This window comes from Rhipicephalus microplus, chromosome 2, assembly GCF_043290135.1.
Source record: "Rhipicephalus microplus isolate Deutch F79 chromosome 2, USDA_Rmic, whole genome shotgun sequence".
In the NCBI taxonomy this organism is placed as follows: Eukaryota; Metazoa; Arthropoda; class Arachnida; order Ixodida; family Ixodidae; genus Rhipicephalus; species Rhipicephalus microplus.
In genome coordinates this window covers 293,026,469-293,048,616 of record NC_134701.1, presented here as the reverse complement: position 1 = coordinate 293,048,616, position 22,148 = coordinate 293,026,469, and the positions used below count along the sequence as shown (strand labels likewise).

The following is a 22,148-nucleotide window of genomic DNA, read 5'->3' as shown; positions in this document are numbered from 1 at the left end:
ATGAGACTGCAAAATATCACGGTAACTTTACTTCCTTTCTGGCATTTTCCCCCTTTTCAGAAAGCTGTCGTACCTAGTTGATTTTTTTGCAGGAAAAATTCTGTGGCAACCACTCCAATTTTCAAGCACAATCCAAAAAGAAGGTCACTAACTATGGGGGTTTTGTTAAAGGCTTCTAGATAGCTTCCTCAAATGCTTTCGATGCAAAAACAAAGCCCCGTGAGGAATGAATTTCATTTTTCTGTGAACGTACCCACAAATGTAGTACACTGTGTGTTGCCTCTTGGTGCACTATGCTGCACCGGGAAGAAGTAACACTGACAAGTGCCACTTCCTGCGCTCATATTCAGAAATGGGAACACTATAATTAATAAAATGATGTATTGCTGTAATGTGAATGAAGTGTAACAAAACCCAGTCACTGGTAAAAGATGATGATTTTGTTGGTTTACAAGGTAAGTATAATATATTAAAGTAAAAAAAGTACACTGCTTTGAAGGCCGAACAACAGTTGACAATTGATACCGAATGTAAGTGTGATGCAACTCTGAGTAACGATAGCGTTGTTCATCGCTTACCTGTTATTTTGCTGTTCAATTTTTGGCGACTCCACCAAATTAGGCATTGAGCTTTCGAAGGGTGTTGTGCGTTTTGGGGGATATTGGTGCCTTAGTTATGAACATTTTGGCTTTGATAAATAGGGTGGAAATCCTGAAAACAAGCTGGTAGAGTGCAGGGCGCAAGCTCCCACTTTCTGCGTCGGATCAAAACTTTAGCCAGCAAAACACTACGATAGTGCTTCACAATGTCTTAATTCTCAAATTGAAGGTGAAGTCTTTGTGATGAAAAGCTTGCTCCCACCATTTGAATTGCCCCGGCTGCGGGGGCTGCATTTCCGATGGAGGCAGAATATGTTGTAGGCCCGTGTGCTCAGATATGGGTGCACGTTAAGGAACCCCAGGTGGTCGAAATTTCCGGAGCCCTCTACTACAGCGTCTCTCATAATTATATGGTGGTTTTGAGACCTTAAACCCCACACATCTATCAATCAACCATTTGAATTGCGTTGATTATTTTGGTGGTCCGTCACGTTAAACATTCGTTTATACCCAAATCAAGAACAAGTCATGGCATGCAAATGATTCACTTCACGGCGGCGAATTTGAAACTTTAGTTATAATATCTGGTCACTCTCCTAGGTTATTTTTGTTGGAAGTTACAGCTACTTTTCAGTGTGTGTCTTGATCATGCTCTGAAATTACGTTGTCGCATAAAAAACCGTCTTTTCACCTATAAGTTATATTTATGAACTGTTTGTTATTTGACACAATGTTAAAAAGCCGGTTTTGCGGAAATTCAGGTGGCGGTGTCGGTTTTGAGCTTAAAATCTTATCCGTGATGAAAAAAATTTAAGATTGTGTCAATAGAATAATAAACTTCAGTACTAGTTAAAATTGAACCCAGGCTGTCTGCATGACGATCACATGTTCTAACATAAAGCCACGCCAATGATCGAACTTGATAAAGAAAAAAAAAAACATTATGGCTCATGTAGTAAAAGTTCTCATTAACATTGCATCTTATAAAGAAAACAAGCCCATAAGTTTACACTTCTTTTCTTATCTCTTTCGCTGCTGTGCTTATTCAAATCGTTCAATTTGAATTTCAAGTTTAAATTCTCGCGGAGTTTGCGTGCACATAACGCCATCTATGTAAAAAAGTCGGAAATGCGCAATGATATCTGTGATGTTTTGGTTGTTTTCTGCTTTAGGGAAGTTTTTCCCACGCCACAAAAAGTTTCAGGTAGCTGCATGTGCGCGCCAATCATGGCGTCGTTTTTCTGTGCGGACGGTCCTGAAAGATTACTCGTTTCTCGCGAATTGAGCGCATCAGCAGTAGATTTTGAGGATAGAATCAGAAGCAGTGAGTCTGATGTTGACACATCAAATTTCAGCTCCGATGACGAGGATGCGTCAAGTCAAGCCGCAAAATTCGAGTAAGTGCCGGCTGTATATGTGGCGCACAATTTGTTGTCTAATTATTAGTTACAGGCAGCAGAGTGCGTACTCACGGCAATTTTACTCATTTTGAGAGTCTCAACGTTCTATAGACATGATTCCTGGCCGGCATCTGTCAAGCGTGCGCAGAATTTTTCTAGGCGAAACTTAGGGGTTGAAGTCGGAGAGGTTCACTCCAGATAACTCATGGCACTTCTTCCGGGCGTTGATTTCATCCAGCTGTTTTTCACTACACCAACAAATATGCGTGGATACTTGTTTCAGAGAGACAGATGTACACGGGAAGGGGCAGTTCGTGGAGGAGCTTTACTCCTGATGAAGTGACGAAGTGCATTGGAATCCTCGTTTCCATGATAATCGTTGAGTTACCTCGCCTTCATCTCTACTGGAATACGTCAGAGTCAACTTCAGGGCTGATTTCTTTGAATATTATGTGCAGACGCCGTTTTTGTTCGTTCTTTGCCTTTCTTAGTGTCACGGACTCGGAGCAGACCGACACCGTCTGCGATGGCAAGCTGCACAGGATAACGCATCCACAGCAGGAGCCCCACCAACTTTCTCTTTACTGCGATAACTGTTATGAGATCGCAACTCGGGCTACCCGCAGTTGTCTGCCGCCGCTGCTTCCACCGGTCTCGGTAACCACATTGTGCGAAATGCAGAAAAATAATAAATTGGCAGATTTCACGGACAGACACCATATTGTGCGAAATGAAAAAAAAATAGAGGTTTTTAGTTTGACGTTTTTGTGGTCCGCCCCGCTCCGGGAGCACCCGGGAAGCCGCCGCTCCGCTGCAGCTGATTTTTCTCTTTTTGTTATTCGTTGCCGGCAGGGAAGCGGACCTTTCGCAGTTGCAGCGCCCTCTGGTCGTTTTCATCGTCGGTAAACATAATAAAAAACATTTTTTCACGTATACAAAGCAAAACAATAACGTATAAATGATCTTTTCACGAAAAGTATTTAGAAATACACTTTCAATATATTAACCGTCTATTTTTTTGACAAAGAAGCAAGCTCTGCCTCAAAAGCCAGCAAGGTTCCATTCCAGATCCATTGCAAGCATTCACTGTATGTTGTTTGCGCTTTTGACGCGTGTGTGGCAGCGGCGTTTTTATTTTCCACCGTTGAAACTGTGTTTTCGCGGCTTGCGCTGGGCAGGTGACGGCGAAGCTGCAGCACTCGCGCAAAGCGTGCCATTTCCGGAGGCAGCCATCTTGAAATGAGCAAAGTTGCTGCACGCACGAGAGAGGGCGCGCGCGTTGTCCCCCTTCTAGAGTGCCTCGATGCGCGCGGGCATCAAGGCACCCTACCCCCTTCCGCTTGCAAAAAAGGGCAGAGACGCACCGCCCTCCGCTTAGGCTGCTCGTAAGCGGACCGTATTCCCCGCTCCGGTAACCCGCTTAAGGCCTTAGCGGAGGGCGCATGCGCACTCACGTTCCCGCTCCGCTTAGTTGCTAAGTGGAGCGTAAAAACGTCAAACTAAAAACCTCTAATAATAAATTGGCAGATTCCACGGACAGTGGGAATCGATGATATGCGAAGCACTAATGAGGAAGGTTGATACGTCACTTTGAAATCACCACAATGAGGTGGAGGTAAATTATGCTGTACATGACTTCCATGTCATGTTTGGCATGTCATTTACCTTCGCCATCTATTCACGTCCCTTGATACCAAATTTGGTATATACGAAGCTGGAACACGGCGAGCGCATCATGAAGGACCCAATATACTCCGGCCTAACGCTGATGTGCGTGCATGCTGGACGCAGGGACGTTATGCCAGCAAAACGCGAGCACTCTATATAGTATGACGCCAGGAGCGACTAGTGTTCGTCGGTGCGGCCCTGCAGCAACACTACATAAGAAGCGGCATGCTGCCTTTCGCGCCACCGCTGTTACCCAGACAGCACCGCGTCTGCCTCTCTTCGCGACGGAGGGACGCTGGGCACACTCAAATGTGCATGCGTCAAAGCACTGCTGCCGTGACGCTACGAAACGAACGCCGCCATGCACGTGAACAGTACAAGTCGAAGTATATTAGCGCCTTGAGTGTGGCTTGTAGTCGGGTTCTTACATGATACGCATCTCATGATTATCATGCTTGCACCAGTCACCTACCTTCGTCATCCATTTGACGTAATACTAATTTTGGCATATGTGAAGCTTGTGAAACGGCCGCAAGCACATCATGAGTGTGGCATGTAGTGATGTTTTTGCATGACACGCACCTCATGATTATCTTGTTTGCACCAGTCACATACTTTCGTCGTCCGTTCATGTACCAAAATACCGAATTTGGTATATGCGAAGCTAGCGAAATGGCCACGAGCACTTTAAGAGTGTGGCATGTGGTCATGTTGTTACATGACATGCGTGTCATTATTTTCATGTTACAGTCTGTCGCTTGTGTTTGCCATGCAGTCATGTCATACCATACCAGTTTTGCAACATGTCATGTGAACGAAACCAGCGCAAAAGCAGCAAGACCATGAAATGCAAGTTATGACATTCATGAAATACATGTTATGATTTTCATGTTACGACTAGTCACTTGTGCTCGTCATACAGTCACGTTATGCCATACCAGTTTTCGTATCGATATCATTATCGAAACGGTTAGGAGAGCTAAAAGTCGTAGGCTGCTAGATAGATAGAAGTTGTTGAAGAGTGATAATAAATACTTCGCATTTAGAAACCTAGCACCAATGACACAGTGGGGCCCAAAGCCGGGTCCACTGGGTGCCAGCCCAGTATTCTACCGCAGAGCTATGCTGGTGCTTGTGACTTGTTCGCAAACCGCAATCGCGTTAACAAGAATTATGAAGCATTTCAAAACAGCGAAAGAACAACCAGTCGTCGCACAATGCGAATAGCGTAACGAGGGGGCCGTCGAATGCTCCAACCCATTACAAAAGCTTGTTCTTGTTCCCCTAATAACTGCGGCGTATACCCACTTCAGCCATAATTCTTCGTCATCAGCAACTGCATGAACAATTGGCACGAAATTCCTTGGAAGTGTTTAGCGGATACCACGCTTCTCGGAAGAATGACGAGAAATAGCATAAAGAATGGCGGCATGTAGTACCCAAAAAAATGTATTATTAGGGCTCTAGTCGGTATGAACCAAGTGTGCTTGCAGTAGGTACCCCATGAGTGTTCTGAAAAGGCTCTGAAAGGCCGCTCTTTTTGCTTTCGCTGTGGCTGTGCTGCGCCTTCCGCGCAGGTCTGGCGTTTTTCTGCGGGGAAAATAGTTTTTGGCAATAATTCTTGCAACTTGTACAACCTTTTTACAACATAATGTCAGGGGTGAGACTGCTATACGCATATTGCACGTTTTTGATAATTTCCGTTTTCTTGTGCCAAGCTGCTCCAAAAGCATAAAAATTGTGAAAATTATGTCGAACTGCTCCAAAACAGCCTCGAAAGCTAGAATTTTGATGCAAATCTCTGCTTCTGTGGGGCAAAAAAAAGCCGATTCGACTAATAAGATGTACAATCGTGGTTTTTTTTTAACTTTGCACCTTTTTGGTGACGAAGCTCCCATGCATGTTGCTGCCATAATCTCTAAACTGCTGTATGCGTGACTCCGCAAAAATGTGCTGCCGTTCATCGAGCGTGCTGGTTCTACTAGCTAGGCTGTGTGGTATGGTGCCTCTGTTGCCTAGCGAAAACCAGAGTGTGGAGTGGCGAGCGTAGTGGAGCTGACTGTCAAGTTCTTTGTTGTGTGTAGCACACTCCTGCCGTCACTACAGTTTATGTTGACGCTGGTGCTTGCGGTCACCTACACGTGCGCGTTTGCCGTGGGCGAGCAGCTGTGAAGGTAAAGTTACATCCCTGCATGCGAAGTACGTATCCTAGATGCTCTGGCGCATGCACATTCTCAAAACGGGTTCCGTAAGGGACAAAACGCGTGCAATCCCTTCCTGGTTTATGCCCATTAGCTGCTAATTTATTTAAACAAGTGAGTTTTCATTGTATTTAAAAAAAAACTATTGCACACAATATCTGCACATCGATGTCCGCAGATAGAAAGACTTGGTAATTTGCGAAGCCGTGGTGACAGAACACGCATTCAAACCATTTTAAGCGATATTAACGGGCACTTCAGCGCTTTACTTGTGACTCATGACGTGTCTGTGATCACATGGCACAGTTTTCATGAATGGTGATTTACCACTGCTTCGTATTGTTATCTAAACTCCTAGCGAACACTTTAAGAGGCGTCACTGCGTGCCGGCTCTGGGCTGCACGAGCTTTTAAGCTTAGTTTTATGTTCGAGTGGTGTTTCGGCCGGCGGCCGTTCCGCTGTGTGACTTCGTTTCTTCTATTTTTTTTTTTTTTTTGCAATAAAACCGGCCTCTGTATGTCCGGCGGTTCGTTAGTGTGGACACATTTCTTACCTGCTCTGCATGGTGCGAGCGCTTTACACGAGTTGCGGCGTGTGCGGCAATCGCAGTTCAATGTATTATCGGGAGTTTACATCGACGGGATAACCTACGATATTACAAAAAAAAAAAAAAGGGTCAACGTGCGTTGTAGTAGTAACATGTTGTTTCTAGTGTGGAGGCGTTATCAGTACTATTCGTTTATCACTTTGTGCCATACAGACTCGCTTTACGAGATAGTCAGTGCCCCGAGCTTTCTTGGCTTGTAAAGGGGGTCCCACAAGGTGGCCGCGAACGACAGTGCAGGGCACTTTTGTTGACTGTTAAAAGCACTTGAAGCTATCATGTCAGGCTTTTTTTTAAGCAAGGACCGCCGTTATGTAAGAAAGATTCTTGTGCGCTCACAATTTTTGAATTTCTTTTTGAGTGTGATGCGTGTTTCTTTTTAATTGTTTCCGGGGAACCTAGTTTTCAACAAAACATTTTTTTTATTATTCTTTCATATGTTTGCTACAAGAGCTAGATAGGTCATACGGCAAGTAACAAGGTAGTGCAGTTCATACCTGGCAATAATAAGTCTAAGGGCTACTACTCGAAGACACTTTTTTTTAATATTCTCCCTAGAGCAATGCAACCTGAGGTGTTTATAGAACTTATCATTCTTATTTCGAATATATAATTAGTTTTCCAAGTTGCATACTTTTAGCTGTGCGACATGACAGAGTAAAAACTTTAGCTCTTCTGCCCCCCCCCCCCCCCCACACACACACACACACCTTTTTCATCCTTAAACTTCTACAACTTCTTATCGTTCATAGTTTATAATGTTTCAAATAAAGTGAAGAATGCAAGTATCTAGGAAGTGCATACGAAATATGTAATAGACATGAAAAATAGTAGAGGTGATAAAGTCCAGATTTCTCCTACCCTTGAAAAGGTTTACACAGAATTTTTCATCACAATAGAGATATTGAAATTTAAACTAGATAAATGCATTTGTCATTCTTTGGAAGAAGTTTGTGCAAAATTTCATGCAGATCCAAGCAACAGAAGCACCTGAAAAAGGGGCACATTGAAAAAAAAAGAGCAAAATATATGGTTTGAGAAACTATTTCAAGGTTAAAATTGATGTTTTGTTTATGAACGATGTCATTAAGTGCCATGAAACTTGTAGATCAAAAAGAACAATCCTTGTTGTGGTGGCCTTTGCCACTAAAATGCGCCAGCACCATAAGTTTGTTCCTCGCGACTCTTTCGAGAAGACTTCTCACTGACAGGGCGATGAAATGCTTGCGAAAGTTCTTCCGCTCCATCTGGCAGAGCCTTGTGCTAACCGTAAGCGAGGAAAAAGTTCCACAGGACTGCGAAAGTCCAGTGTCGAGGCACACAACAGTGTCGATGCCAATGCCATTTTATGGCCACGTTTGTGCCACATACTGTCGTACAGAATGGCAACGCCATCCCTGCTAAGTTCTCTCACTGTGAGCTTCTTTCACCTCACAAGATTGGTGCCGATGTTACAGTGGCTAGAATAGGGAAGTGTGATGAGCAGCAAGCGCCGTCTACGGGGTGCACTAAAGTTTCTGCAGAACAGCCGCATGGGGGCGCGCACAGTCGTTTATACATTGTTTGCACGTTACAGACAGTTTCGTCGGACGCGTTAGTCCTCATCTTTTTTTTTTTTTCTTATTGCGGTGGCACTCTGACACCAATGCTTCTGTATGCACTCTCATGGCGCGAAAGCAGTCATTGCTTCATCCCAGGGTGCACTACAGGCTACAAGTCAGTTAAAAAGAAGCATGCGTTGTTTGGCGTTCCAAAGGACGAAGCTCTGTTTGCGCAGTGACGGAGAGCGATCCCGCGCGCTGACAAGCGCTGCTTCAGGAAAACTCGGCTGTGTGCAAGCTGCTTTTTGACGAGAGGTACATCTCCCGGCACTTCGAGTACCCTGTGAACGGTGAAATTGTTCACATTGAAGGGGGCAGGCTCATATGCATGTGCAGACTTTCCGTTCAGGGGGGGGGGGGGGGGGCAATGGTTCACTGCAGCACCACCCCCTCCCTATTAAATCAGTTAATGGGGCAGATTTGGCGCCCCCTTTTAGGTGACTAAAGGGTGCCCTGCCGTATAGTCAATGTATAGACTAGATATAGCACCCACCTCCCAGGTGACTAGGGGGGGCACCCGCCCCCTCTGCTCCCCTTGTGTGGACGCTTATGGGCAGGCCCTTCAAAGAGGCTCCTGGCATTTCTAAACACCCTTGAAATCACTTCTTCAGAGTGGTTTAGCTAAAACGAGCGTCACAGTGACAACTTGAAAGAGCTTGTTTTCTGCTTGAAAAAAAAAAAAAAAGTCGCACGGAGCTGCGCACATAGTTCGAGCCTCGCCAATCGAGCGACCAAGTTTTTTCTGCTCACCAATTTGCGTTTTTACACAAAGGCACTCCACAAGGAGCGAGCATCTTCCCGTGAAAAGAGGAAGTACCTAAAGCTCAGGCGCGTCGTTTAGGTTTGCAGCCCAATGTTATGTGGGGCGCTTGTGAACTATAAAACTATAAATATTGTTAGTCACCGGCTAACAATATTTCAATGGTACGGTTCGAAAGGAAGTCACATACGTAGTTATACGTACGTTCACCCGGGTCAATGGCAGCAAGGTTTGAGACGATGGCTTGGTGTCGCACCGAGTCGAATGCCTTATGAAGATCTAGACCGAGCACGGCGTGAGTGCCGGCCTTTGGCGAGGTACAAAAGAGGTCATGATGTATATGCACCAGCGCGTCTTGCGTCTCTAGGTGGCCGCAAAAGCCGAGCATCGTGGGAGGGAGAATGTCATTTTCATCAGCGTAGCTTTGTAATCAGGCAAAGACAACATGTTCTATTTGCTTGCCAATGCAAGATGTGAGTGATATGGGGCATAAGTTCCCGATGTCCATCTTCCTGCCTGGTTTGGGGATAAACACGAGCCTTGTGTGTCTCCACTCCTGTGGTATGTGGCCCGAGCGCCAGCACTGGTTAGCGTGCCACGTGAGCGTAGCCACCGATTTCACGTCGATATTTCAGAGGGACTTGTTGCTTAAGTTTGAGCATTACGGCGCAGATTTCCGCCTTCAGAATATCTTCGTCCAGTCAGTGGTTCGGTTTGCCGCTGTACGAGGGAAAGCGCTCCGGCGGCGCATTCAGTCACGTAACGACTAGCCAACTCTTCGAGCAGCTCGGCTTTCGTGCCAGGGTAACGATGTAGCAGCCGGTGAAGCTGTTTTTGCGCAGACGACTTGGACGCACAGGGATCGAGCAAGTGTCGTAGTAGGTGCCACATTCTCTTGGAGCTCATCTGCCTGTTGAAACTGTCACACAGCTGACCCCACTGCTGTCTCGCGAGGGCGAGGCTGTGGTTCTCAATTTCACGCGCTAGCGCTTCGATGCGGCGGCGTAATTTCTCTTTGAGACGCTGCCGGTACCACCTGCGCATGAGGTCAGCGTGTGCCACCGTGGCTAACAGTAAAAGCAATAAAGGTATTAAAAAACTAAAAAAAAGGCACGAAGCGTTATGGTGTTCGTACCTATCTTTGTTCATGACTATGGTGAAGCGGACTTCAGCACTTTCCAGTGCCGTCTATTCACATAAGGCTCGCAAAAACGTTCGCAAGTTCTTTTAACACCGGCAATCCACACAGCTTACACCACACGTGAAGCAGAGATCCAGACTGTGATAAGGCGACTGTGCGATAAGTCATAATGGCCCATTAATCGCTGGCTGCCACCGTGACTTCACTCTTTTCTTATGTGTTTCCGTGAACGCATTGTTGCAATCACACAGTAGCCAGAATCGTTGCTCGACCAGTTTCTGCCGTCACTGAAAAGACGGAAGATGTTTCGCGGCACATGGTGGCATTACCAGATGCAGTTAACCTCGTATGTGACGAAAAGTTGTCCCAATTATTGCATATTGCATTCGTGTCTTACGTTCCACAGCATTGTTTTATCATAGGCGGTTATAGCTGCAAGCAGTGGCAAAAGAAAAGCTTGATGTGCGAAGGCTGGTAGCAAGGCTTCATGCAGACTTTTTTCTTCTTCACTGCCATTCTGCATCATTGAAGAAATGTCTGGAATATGCGAGACCTCACTCACGGCGTCTTAAATCTGCATGCAGTGCTTGCCAATTGCAAGTAAAGTAGTGGGTCACGCTCGAGTGCGCACCTCTTTCATGCGTTGAAATATTTGTTTCTAACCTTTTTTTTTAATTCGTATGCACAGTTTTTATTTTTTCACTGTCACAGTGGCAAAAGTGTTCATTGTAAAGAAGGAGGAGGCTTTCAAAAATATTACGTGGACTGTTGTACCCAATGGGTCGTTATAAGTGGGTTCTAGTGTACTAGGGTTTACTAATGTGTTTTTAAAATTCGACTCCAATCTTAGCTTCTGGAGTTGAACAAATTAACCGACGAATTATTACTCTTATAAATGCTATTCCTTTCTTTAATATAATTTCACGTTTCGTTATGCACACACTTTCGTGGGGGCATTTTTATTCTTTGGCATTCTCATTGGATAACTTAAATTGATACTCTAATTACTGCAATTTCACCTTGTGGAAGCTTAGCAAGCCACAGGCCTCCACATGTGCTCAGCATGTGAAAGTGCCATATGACAAAGCTGAGATTGCTCTAGCTAAACACAAGACATTTGAATGCCTCTGGCAGCACACCCAAAGACAGTACAATGTCTGTTCTCATTACAAAGGGAAACGAAGGGCCTGCCCGCACAGACAATACACAAAAAGTGGTTGGCAACGTTGGAGTAAGTAAGGCCGGACAGTGATGGAAATGCTGCTCCGTGCTGCACAAAAGTGCAATATTTGCTGGTAACTGCTCCAAATCTGCTTTGAAAGTATGTTGGCAAACTAAAAACAGTGAAGTTGAGCCATGGGACTATCCTGTGAGCCTAAGCGAAACCAAAAAAGCAAGCTGTATACACACTACCATCGTAGTGTGCAACTCAGTGGCATCAATCCAGAAAAATCACAAGGGGTGACACATATCAGGCCATGGCAGCCAACTTGTATTCTTAACATGGGTTGTATTTTTATTTATATGATAATTAAATCATGCCTCCAAATCGAATCTTCAAAAAGGAGCCTGGGGTCCAAGCTCGAGAAATTGCATTGTTCTATTCAGTCTCTTTTTCTCAACTTTTTGCGATTTCCATAATTAACACAGCTGAGAGCATTTAACACAGGTAAACAATAGAATATAAATAGCCTTTTAAAAAGTTCATTGCACTATACTAACTGTTAACTCAATTATATCACGTGCTAAAGCTAAATATAAAGGGGGACACTTGCAAGGACTGTGCTCCCCAGCTTGAACACAAGAAAAATCTGGCCTACTTCTACCCCCCGCCCCATGATTTAGGCCAATGAAGCTACTTCTTGTTTACTAGCATATGGCATGTTTAATAATAAATATTTATTAGATGCTTAAGTGATGTATTTGACATGAAGAGTCGTTAGGTACATGCATCTGCTCCAAAAACATCAATAGAAACCCTAAGCTATATCATTTTTTTTTCTGCTCTGAAGACACTTAGGCAGCTTTAAAGCACCATTTTTTCTGCTCCAGAAAGCACAATGTCGCTTCCATCACTGCAGCAATAACACGCTGCTCATGAAAAGCTCCCTCGTGGTAATGCCTACTGAGCCCAGTCACTACAGCTTAGGCAAAAAATGCCTGTGCATGCGTGCCTCTGGCAAGTGTGGCTTCGTGTAGTATAACCACGTGCAAGCACTCGGCACTGCCGTTTGGCTTAGTGCATGTACCTGTCATGAATGCCAAGTCATCGTAAACAGGCTGCGGTCCGAACAACCTCCAAATGAGTAGATCACCGGCTAGGAAACATGTCCTTACTTTGGGCTGTCTGTGTTGGCTTTTATACCCGTCATTTGGAAGGCCATTGAGTCTGTTGATTCAACTGTCAAGCATGAGCCACACAGGCGGTTTAAAAGGCCACTGAGTCAATAATAGCAGGGGTGGAACAGGTGCGCCAGTTCCGCCATTGTTCCCCAAACATGCTTTTCTGCACCGAACCACCCCTGCAGCGCCAAACTTGCCTATGTGCCACAGCACCAGAATTAAGCCACAAAGTGCAAAAGTCATCAAGCACTGTGCCCAGAAACATGTCTGAAACATTCTACATTTGATTTCATCAAGAATGGTAGTTTCAGTTTCTTAAAGGCTGTGATCGCCAGGAGCAGTTGTGAACTTGATCCTAAGGGCGTGGTCACAATCGCTATTCATGCGCGATCACGTCGGGCATCAGCGCAAACAGCTCGCGAACCCTTCTACCTGCTTTCCTCTCAACGCGAAAATAATGCAACAACAGCATCTATCCCTGGCACGGCTGTGTTCTCTTACGTCAGCATTTTGCGTTCTCTTACATCAGCTTGCTCCCAGGAATACTCCCAAACCCTTGTACCAGGCGCCACTCCTGCAATAGTCTATTGAGTCAACAGAGCACCCCAATACTCCACGGAAACTTAGATGGCCATTCAGGGATGAAAGCGGAAACGGTGGGAACATGTTCTCCTGTTCACTGTGTACTCGGTGTACTCGTGCACACGTTTAAAAACATTAAAACAAGGAATCAAGCTGGTATGCTTTAAAAGCAGCGCATGTGAGGGTTATGTATTATTTAATAGAATATTCTTTCCACATGAAAATGTGCAAACTGCACATACTCTCGACAACAGCCATATGGCCGTCTTCAGCCTGCAGTCTTGCCGTGTATCGCTCGCTACAGTTTCACTGCTCAATTACTTAAAGCTGAATATGCATGGGTAACTACCAGTGTTGTGGAGTTGGCATGAATGCGGAATAATTCCACATTTTCGCAACCCCAGAATGGAATGGTTAGAAAGCTTGGACAAATGTAATGGTAATGGAATTAAGCGCATTTTCCGTGGAATAGAACGGAAATGGTCTTTTTCCAAAAACAGCACATTTTCGTTGACGTGCTGTTTTTCAAACCTCAAACATTAGTAAGTCTGATCCTCGAATTTGACAATAAAGCAGTAGTTTAAGAAGCCTTAGGTTATTAAGCATAGTGCTTTTATAAGCAACGCACCTAGTATAATTCAGTTCTTATATAGACTGTGTTGCTCCGAAGTTTTTCGCTATTCTTCGCGTAACCACGGCTCTATGCAATGGTATCCGTCTTGAGAAACTATACGGTGGCAGCACAGCATGCCCACCTTACACCTTCCAGTATTTTCCTCCTCAGTGGCGCCGCAGCTGCCGTCAGTCACTCGCACGCGTATCTGAAAAAGTGCTTCTTTAAGTTGCGATGCGTGTTGACGCCGGTGCGATCCTTCAGTGATAAACTGTGTGCTGTGTGAACTGTGTGTGCCACGAACTGTTGTACAAGCTGAACCGAACAGAGAAAGGTATAATAGACTCTTGAAAGCATTGGCTCGGGTAGCCAGCCAAAGCAGGCGATCCCGCATAACCAAAAAGCGCCTTCCTGAATCCCTACGTGACTATTCGCTAAGTCGTCATTTTTGCATTAGCGCATTTAAGCTCAAACAATATTAAAACATCATTCATTTAAACATGCATTCTTAAAAAAAGGCCTGCTTATTCACTTAACAATTTGTTACCCGTTTACTTGTCACAAAAAGCCCTAACTTGGTACGTGAATGTATAGTAAAAAAAATTCTTATTAGTGAAACTTGCTAGTTTGCAAAGTAGTTCATGAATAGTGCCAACTCGAATAATGAATACATCACTGAATTTTACTTGACGGGCATTTATGTGCACATGTACATTGTCACACCAAGATAAATCAATTACAAAAGTATATATGGGATAATACGCAAAGTGCAGTTGTCCTTGTGGATTAATTAGCGGCCACTAATGATTCCATCTAATTACCATGGCAACTATGCATCACAGCAACATACATAGAGGCATGAACGAATTACAGGTGAGGACACACAGCCAAACGCACACATAGAATATCAAGACTTGGCAGGTATCTTATATATACTGCAGCAGGTGTTTCAAAGCTATTTATGTTCCTACTTTGGAATAAAATACTGTGTACTGGTTAGCAATCATATAATTTAGAAAAATAATGGACGTTTGGTCATATTCTGCCCTTCTATATATGTATATTATCACTTAGCACGAAACTTATTATTATTCCAAAGTAATCGACATAATTTTAAGATTGGTCTAAATTTTTCTTACAATGTCAATATTACTGCAAGATATACAGTAGTGCTTACGAGAGATCTGGCAACGTATGTGGCTTGGTAGTTACCTAATTAAAAAGCCAAACTGCAAAGGTTGTACTCCATAAGATAAGCCACGAAGCTGCTATCTGTAGACTGTGGAAACATGTTTAGCGTAGTTTTGCAGTTCCTATGCATCCGGTGACATCAGTTTTGTTTTTACAATCATTCTTAGCTCGATAAAGCAATCAAGATACACCTCTCCTATGTTGAGGAATCGTAGGAATAGAATCGACTGCCTAGTCATTCTTGGAGTGGGAATGGGCTAAGTTATTTCATTCCGAGGAATCGAAAAGAGTGGAATCATTGGAAGTTGCAATTCCCCAAATTGAATTGGAATGGAATGTAGGTGCCCATTCCACAACACTGCTAACTACTAATAATTTGAAATATTTAATATTGAAATATTTAAACATCAACTGACATCTTTGAGTGTGAACTTATTCAACCTGAGATCCCATTTAGCATAAATGGGAAAATAAGGATCTGCAGCACCACACAGTTTTTGTACCTAAACCACTGAACGGCCGTGTAGCAGCGCGACAACTATAGGGCCTGTGTGACACAGGTTGTTAAAAGTGGAGCAAGAGAGGTGCAAAGGATTCAGGTATACTCGCATTCTCTTTTCCTTAATTTATGTTGAATTTCAATGCTAGAGTCGAAGCAGCCAATGGACTCCGCAAGCGAGCACTCGACTTCGGCATAGAGCAAGCTTCCAAATCCGTGGTTGGAACACAATTTATGCTGCCAGAGCAAGCATAGGGAGCAAGGTGGAAGCAGAAGTCCTTGAGTTACCCAGAATATCTTGTGTATAGTTATTCCATACCGCTAATTCTACTGTCGAATTCTGTTAAATTACCACTAATTTGCAGTAGTTTCAGTGTCGCTGTCTTTATCCAATGAACTCCAGCTGTCGATTTGCTTATTCAGCCAAGTCGTCCACCATTACTGCCAAAACATGCGACAGTGACGGCACTTCCAAGCGGGTGACTCTGTTGAAGGGAGTTGAATGTGAAAATTCGACAGAAGTCTGTCTGGTTGGGTATGAAACTGAGAGATGGTTTAGACTCCAACCAAAAGTTTTGAAGAAACCCGAGGTTTTGAAACCGACTTGGTTCCTTCCTCAGGGGTGACTGCGGAACACAGTCATCCCTGCGACCACTGCCTGCCCTTCCTGCTGGCACGAAAACGCAACGGCCTGGAGTTTTCCGTTCACAGGAAGCCAACGCACACTGGCCGCTGCCTTCAATTTGATTCTTCCCACTCCGCCTGCCACAAGGCCTCGGTTGTGACCACGCTACTCCAGAGAGCTAAGAACCAGGCACAGCCACCACATTCACAATGGAGAGCTTGTGTGTTCATCTGGTGAGGGACTTGCTCCGTGACAGATTGCCACAGATTTGGGCAGCAAGAGAACAAGCAGGATATGTCTTTTCTGTCATTGTTGAATCAACATTCATCACACTTTTCAGTGCAGGCTGAGGTTGTCATGGAAATGTGGAGCTCTAGTGGGAATAGCTTTTGGAACTGGTTTATGTGACAAGGTAATCAAAAGCTCCCGGCGTGGTGTTACTTGGGTGATTCCGATGTTATAGTGGCAAATTTGGCTTTGTGAATTCTGAGCGCTCACTTAAAGATTTTTGTGAATGTTTCAGTGAAATAATGGCTAGAATTGCTGTTGCTACATGCCCTGCTTCTTTGCTGGAATGACGTTTTCATTAGGAAAATTATTAGGCATCTATTGTTTTCTCAGTATTTTTAATAATTTTGCATTTAATTAATTCTAGCTTTTACCGGGGTTGTGCAAATCTTTGGATAGTGTTTGCTGTTCAATTAGACTCTCAACAGTTCCACTATCGAACTTCGTGGAAAGAGATAGTCAGCAACAGATTGGCAGTGGCCACTTCAGATTTTCAATACGCTTCACCCCTTCACACTCTGTCATTGCGGCATGCCTTTCAGAACCTGCTATGCTAGCAAAGGTATTCAAGAAAATGCTGGTTCTAAAAACATGGAGATGATCGATGTGGCAAAGGTGGGGGTTTAATTAATATCATATTGGACCTGAAGTTTGGACAAAATATAAAAAAAATCTGATGTCAAAGAATTTCAGCTAACCTTTTTACAGGAGCACCCAGGGGTTGAGGGTATGTTCTGAGTGTTGCCATCATGCTTTCGACTGCGCATGCCATACTTCATATATTTGGATGTAGTGTGTGTTATAGGCGCCTGTCTTCGAGAAAAAGCGACCGTAACAGCAGGAAATTGCATTTATTTGAAGAATAAATCATCTGGCAATCATTGTGTCGTGAAGGGTTAACAATCTACACAAAAGCAACAGTTTGGGTGAAATCATGTGTCTGTAGCACAGTACACTATGCAATGAGTACGTGCAGGTGTGATATGTTTGCGCTGAATCGCTCTCCATCGTCACCTGAATTGCAGAAGCAGTGGGTGGTGTCAGTAAATTGAAAGATCGTCATGCCTCTGTTCACAGCACCTCGTTGGCGGCAAGAAAACTGAAGAGAACAACGCTCTCGTACCAGTGCTGCATTTTGTATATATATAAAAAAAAAGTGCAGACAGAATCACACTTGTCTGGAGCACCTTACTGGCTGCTTTACCTGCTGCTTTCTGCCAAATTATGCAAATCCCGATTCTATAATGCTACCTCGCATAGTTACACTGCTCGTATTTTCTTACTATAAATTCGAACAGGACCGGACGCTTGTAGGAGAAAGAAGCTAGGCACTCGGCAGCTCCAGATAAGTGCGACTCCGTCTGTATGCAAATTGCGAATGGTACTACGCTTGCTGCTACTGTTACTGACGACAAAGCAGTGCAGTTCTCAGATGCGGAGATCATTTTTGCGTCGCGCTAGCGCGTATGCACACCGCTGAATGGTTCGGAAAAGGATGTGTATTTGAAATCGGCTAGGGGCAGAGACACTGTCTAACAAAACAGTCTAAGCAAACGAAAAATCTTTAACATGGGCTCTATCAGGGATTTTCACCTGGATAATGTGCTGGTTCAAGCACGCACAGCCTAGGGTGAAAGTTTCGCCAAAGTTGCATGTTAGATGGCGTGCATTTTAATGTGGCCCCCCGCTGTCATAAATATTTGAAAATGTGTATACATTGACATTTACCAGGCAGATGAGGAACTCCAGATTGAACAGAAGCACACCCTTGTCCTCCACATCAGTTAGCTTCTACAGAAGTTGAGAGTAAGAGAGAGGCTGAGAAAATGGCATCTCCATCTCGGACTTGTAAATTGTTGTGAACACAGCTTTGATTGCACTAATTGACGTAAATAAATACAATTCGGCATCTGCATTGCCTTTTTTTTGATAAAACAACTGGGAAACACCACCCTTCTAGGGCTTCAGCAACCTACTCAAAACGTTAGCTCCCATGTTGCCATCAACTATGCTTGGAGTATTATACAAATATTCAATTTGATTAGCCTCAAACTTCAATATTCAAATTCGTTTTGAGCCCAAAATTTTGCTATTCTTGCATAGCTGTAGCGTGTACCTGCTACAGATTAGTGAACGCAATAACTTCTTTACAGGGATGTAGCACATTACCTGTAATGAACGAGGGCAAGAGCGTTTTATTGTTGCCTAATTTGTAGTACCCACATCACTTATGGCAATTTGAATTAATGTTCAATGCTTTCACGCATGCTACGGTAGCAGCAGGGAATGCACTTTGCTGCACGTTCCACGGCAACTTGTTGCTTCTACTAGCAAGGCAGCAGTAGCAATTGTGTTGCCATACAAGTCGCAGAAAAGAAGCTAGCTGTGCTCGCACAGATGATATTCCATGGAAAGGTCTATTTTTTGCTGGCCCTGCTATGGTCACATTTGTGTGTGCAAGACTTTGGATGATGAAAAGTTGCAGTTGAAATAAGATATAATATTTTGGTTGTAGTAATTATAATTAGGCTAGGAGAGGAAAAATGGATGAGGTCTGCAACCAGCTGATCGACTGTATCTCCCCTTGCAGATGTTCTTTGAGGACAACATAGACGATGCCAAGTACTGTGGCCACCTGTACGGACTGGGCACATCTTATGTTATGAACGGAAACTCTTACCATGACGAGGCGACCCCAAACAACGTGGCTCTGCCTGCAACCGCTGCCCAGTCTACCCCCACCTCCACCAACTCTGCGTCTTGACATGCCTGCCACCACTACAGTGCTGCCAACTCTTCAAAAGTTCCTCCCTAGCCGTTCCCTCAGTCTGTTATTCTAACATCAGTGGCTGGCGACCAGGAGAGCACGTTTTTATAGGTGTGCAAGTTTTGTTCATTTCACAAGTGTTTAATCAGGGCTGCATGTACAGGATAATGCTTGTGTGCCAGTGTGGCCACATGGGACATTTTATATTTCAGCAAAATAGCTATTTCTTCTTCTATGCATTGATCTCTGTTCTCCCATGCTGGGCAGTAAAATCTCATTCAAGGCAAATGCTGTGCACCACTCACTTGAATGCATGCCTTGGCTGTGTCATAATCGTTGTGTGCATTAGGGCAGCACATGTAAAAAGAAAATGCGACACACGTGTAGAGGCAGGTATGTACGGGCAGGATGCATGTCGTGTTCTGTTCCATGTGCCGCACTAATGCACTCCACAATGATGGATGACCAACTTGCCCCTGCGGATGTGCCAGTCAAATACACACAGAACCCTCTTCAAATGAACGTCTAAGCCAGTAAAAAAAAAAACTGCTTTAGGAATGTCCCATATCTGTGTATTTTCACATGTGGAAAATTCAAGTTCGAGGAAAGTTTTTCTGGTTGAGTGTGTTGCATGGCTGGTATTTTATTTGCAACATTTTTTTTTCTTCTCTTCCCAGCAAGGAATTCAGAAGTGGTATCTTTGTGGTCTCTCTCTACCAGCTTTTCTATTCCAAAACTGAAACCTATGAATGTACACCTGCCCTTGTTAGACTACCAGTGTGTTTTCTTGCTGCTTTACAGATTTTAGCGAAACCACTAAGTTTCAGAGTTTAGCAAACAGGGGTTTTCTTTAGCCGTGGTGACGTGTCTGTCGTGTAAAAATGACCAGGCTGAAACTGCTATGATGAGTTTTCACAAAGACCATGCCAGTGAGTCAATCTGCCTCCTCAATAGCATATCGAGCCCTCACCTCCCTTTGCCACTCGGCACACAAGCTATGCAGCGCCTATTTCTAGCCAGCCCTTTGGGATTTCACACTTTTCTATGACACAAAACTGCTTTTTATTATAACTTAGTGCATACAAGGTGTACAAAGCCACTCATGTCCACCTTGTGCCATTTTTTGCCTCCCTTTTAAAGTTCTGTGCGCAATTTTCTGTGGATGCCCACTGCACGCACAGACTGACATTTGGAGAGGGGGGAGCCACTGTGGTGCAATGTCATTTTTAGTGAATACATAATGTTGTAAATAAATGAAATTGTGCATTAAAGGCTGTCTGAATATCATTTTGGAGAACTTTCTCTTAAGAGGAGATGAAAATTTCAAACACATGGCGACACATGTTTTGTTCACAATGTGCATTGCAGAACACTAGATTTCTATGAATGTTCGAACCATTGTTGAATTCGCATCAACTAAAATTAAACTCATTCTAACTTCAAAAGTATTCTAAATGAACAAACAAGCCAATATAAAACACATGATGTAACAGCCTGTAAAGGTGGTTTTACTGCAGTAGAGGAATGCTATACTGTGATTACACCTACCCAAGGGAAACTGGCACGAAGCCCCACTTCAAGGTTAAAATCCAATTTTGAAAAGTGACGTTTTCGTATTCTTTTTTACCATCGTGCACCTGCGTGCAAGTCTTTGTATCAAAATCCAGCTTATTAGCGTCATAACAGTGAATCAAAAATGCGTTGGCACGCCCCCAGACCTTTAAATTGTGGACAAATCATGCTTATTTCGGCTGCCTGTAACTCGTGAAAGACCCGCTCCAAAGCGGTCATTTTGGTATCATTAAAAAGCTCTTGCGTTTGCCTTTTTTATCACTCGGTCAGGCAACACTGAGCTTGCCACCTTCTCAAATTAAAAGGAAGTAGGCGTAACATGTCGTTGGCCACTTTCGATAACGTGGCTAAAATTGCGTCGTCTGATTGGCTTAGGGTGCTGCATCTGAAAACCTATCTAGTTCAGGTGCCATTTTGATTAGGCTATAATCCTACGACGAACATGCCTAAAGGACCGAGAAATTTCCACTCGGATCGACCGAAGACGAGCCAAAATGAAAAACAAAAAAAAATAAAATACGTGCTAACAGCACGACATCACAGGTTTCTGCAACCAATCAGCAAGCGAGCGTCATTGCTTCGGCACCCGATAACGACGATGGAGGTTATTGCCATTTGCTCCACAATGGCACGGTATCGCGACACTCTGCAACCGAAGATCAAGCGACTCGCGGTTCGCACGATAAGGGGATGCCGTGGTCCAGCTTAACAAACGAGCAGCATGCGACCCACGATGATGCAACTGACAGCAATCCGCCCGAGAAAGACAGCATTTCTCGCGCCGACTCTCGCCTTGTCCGAGTTGATACTAAAGCTGTCACGAACAGCGACATAGCCCAAGTCGTGGATGACTGTGACTACAGCCTCGCTAAAGGCCTGGCCACATTCATCCATTGCAGTGTGTGAGCGCATGGCGTTTTGATGCGGCGCATGGCTACGCGAAGCTGCGTGCCTTCCTTTTCCATATGAGAGAGGGCATAGCGTCGCATCAAAAAGCCACGCCCTGACGTGCAACGAATGCGTGTGGTCAGGCTTTAAGAAACTGGTGGTGAAGTGCGACTGTTGTGGCGAAGTGACGACGGCATGGAATTCGCGCAGGGTCTGATGAAAAGTCTTGCAATGCACTTGAGACTAACATTTTATCCACAAGTGCAATGCTCTGTAGCGGGAACGGCCAGTCATTCATGAACGGTATTTTCGCGCCGTTGGCACTGTCAAAGCGGGGGCTCCAGAATAAAACGTTCCAACGGCAATTTCTTTTACCTGGTTCCCCAAAGTGGCATTTCTGATGGCGTCATATTGAAGCAACAAATATCTCTTGTTCTACTCAACTAGTCTCAATATTACCTGTTTCATCAGAAAGGGGATGAATTTACAAGTGCATTAGGACTAGTATAATATAAATTTTTGAAGTTGTTATTGAATTTTACAAATGAATTTTCAGATGTTCTAATTTTATTCGAGATAGTTGTAAAATATTCATTCTTGCCTGATTGAACCTGTATATCATCCTCGATCACTGAGTGTAAGTGTTCAGAGATTTGCATAATTATTTCTAACTTGCCTTGAAAAGGTTTTTTTTTTTTTTTCGTTTTCTCAAAACTGCATTTTTGATCATGGTGTAGTTTTAAAGTGACGATATCTCTGGTGGTAATTATCATATCGCAGTTATTCTCGTTTTGTTAGAAAAGGGG

At 44.0% G+C, this 22,148-nt stretch overlaps 2 protein-coding genes across 6 annotated transcripts in view; one reads left to right on the top strand and one right to left on the bottom strand.

Annotated features, from left to right (window-relative positions):
- Positions 1–20,169, top strand: part of LOC119178116 (CCR4-NOT transcription complex subunit Pop2) — a 78,649-nt gene extending 58,480 nt beyond the window's left edge. For 2 of the 3 annotated variants that reach the window (XM_075882264.1, XM_037429278.2), the window contains one exon: positions 18,706–20,169. In XM_075882264.1, coding sequence (XP_075738379.1) covers positions 18,706–18,879 — 174 coding nt within the window. In that variant the 3' untranslated portion in view covers positions 18,880–20,169. Of the gene's footprint in view, positions 1–1,954; positions 1,979–18,705 lie in introns of those variants that run through there. The other variant, XM_075882265.1, reaches the window with a different exon arrangement.
- Positions 1–22,148, bottom strand: part of LOC119178125 (coiled-coil domain-containing protein 134) — a 54,073-nt gene that overhangs the window by 8,262 nt on the left and 23,663 nt on the right. The window lies entirely within an intron of this gene.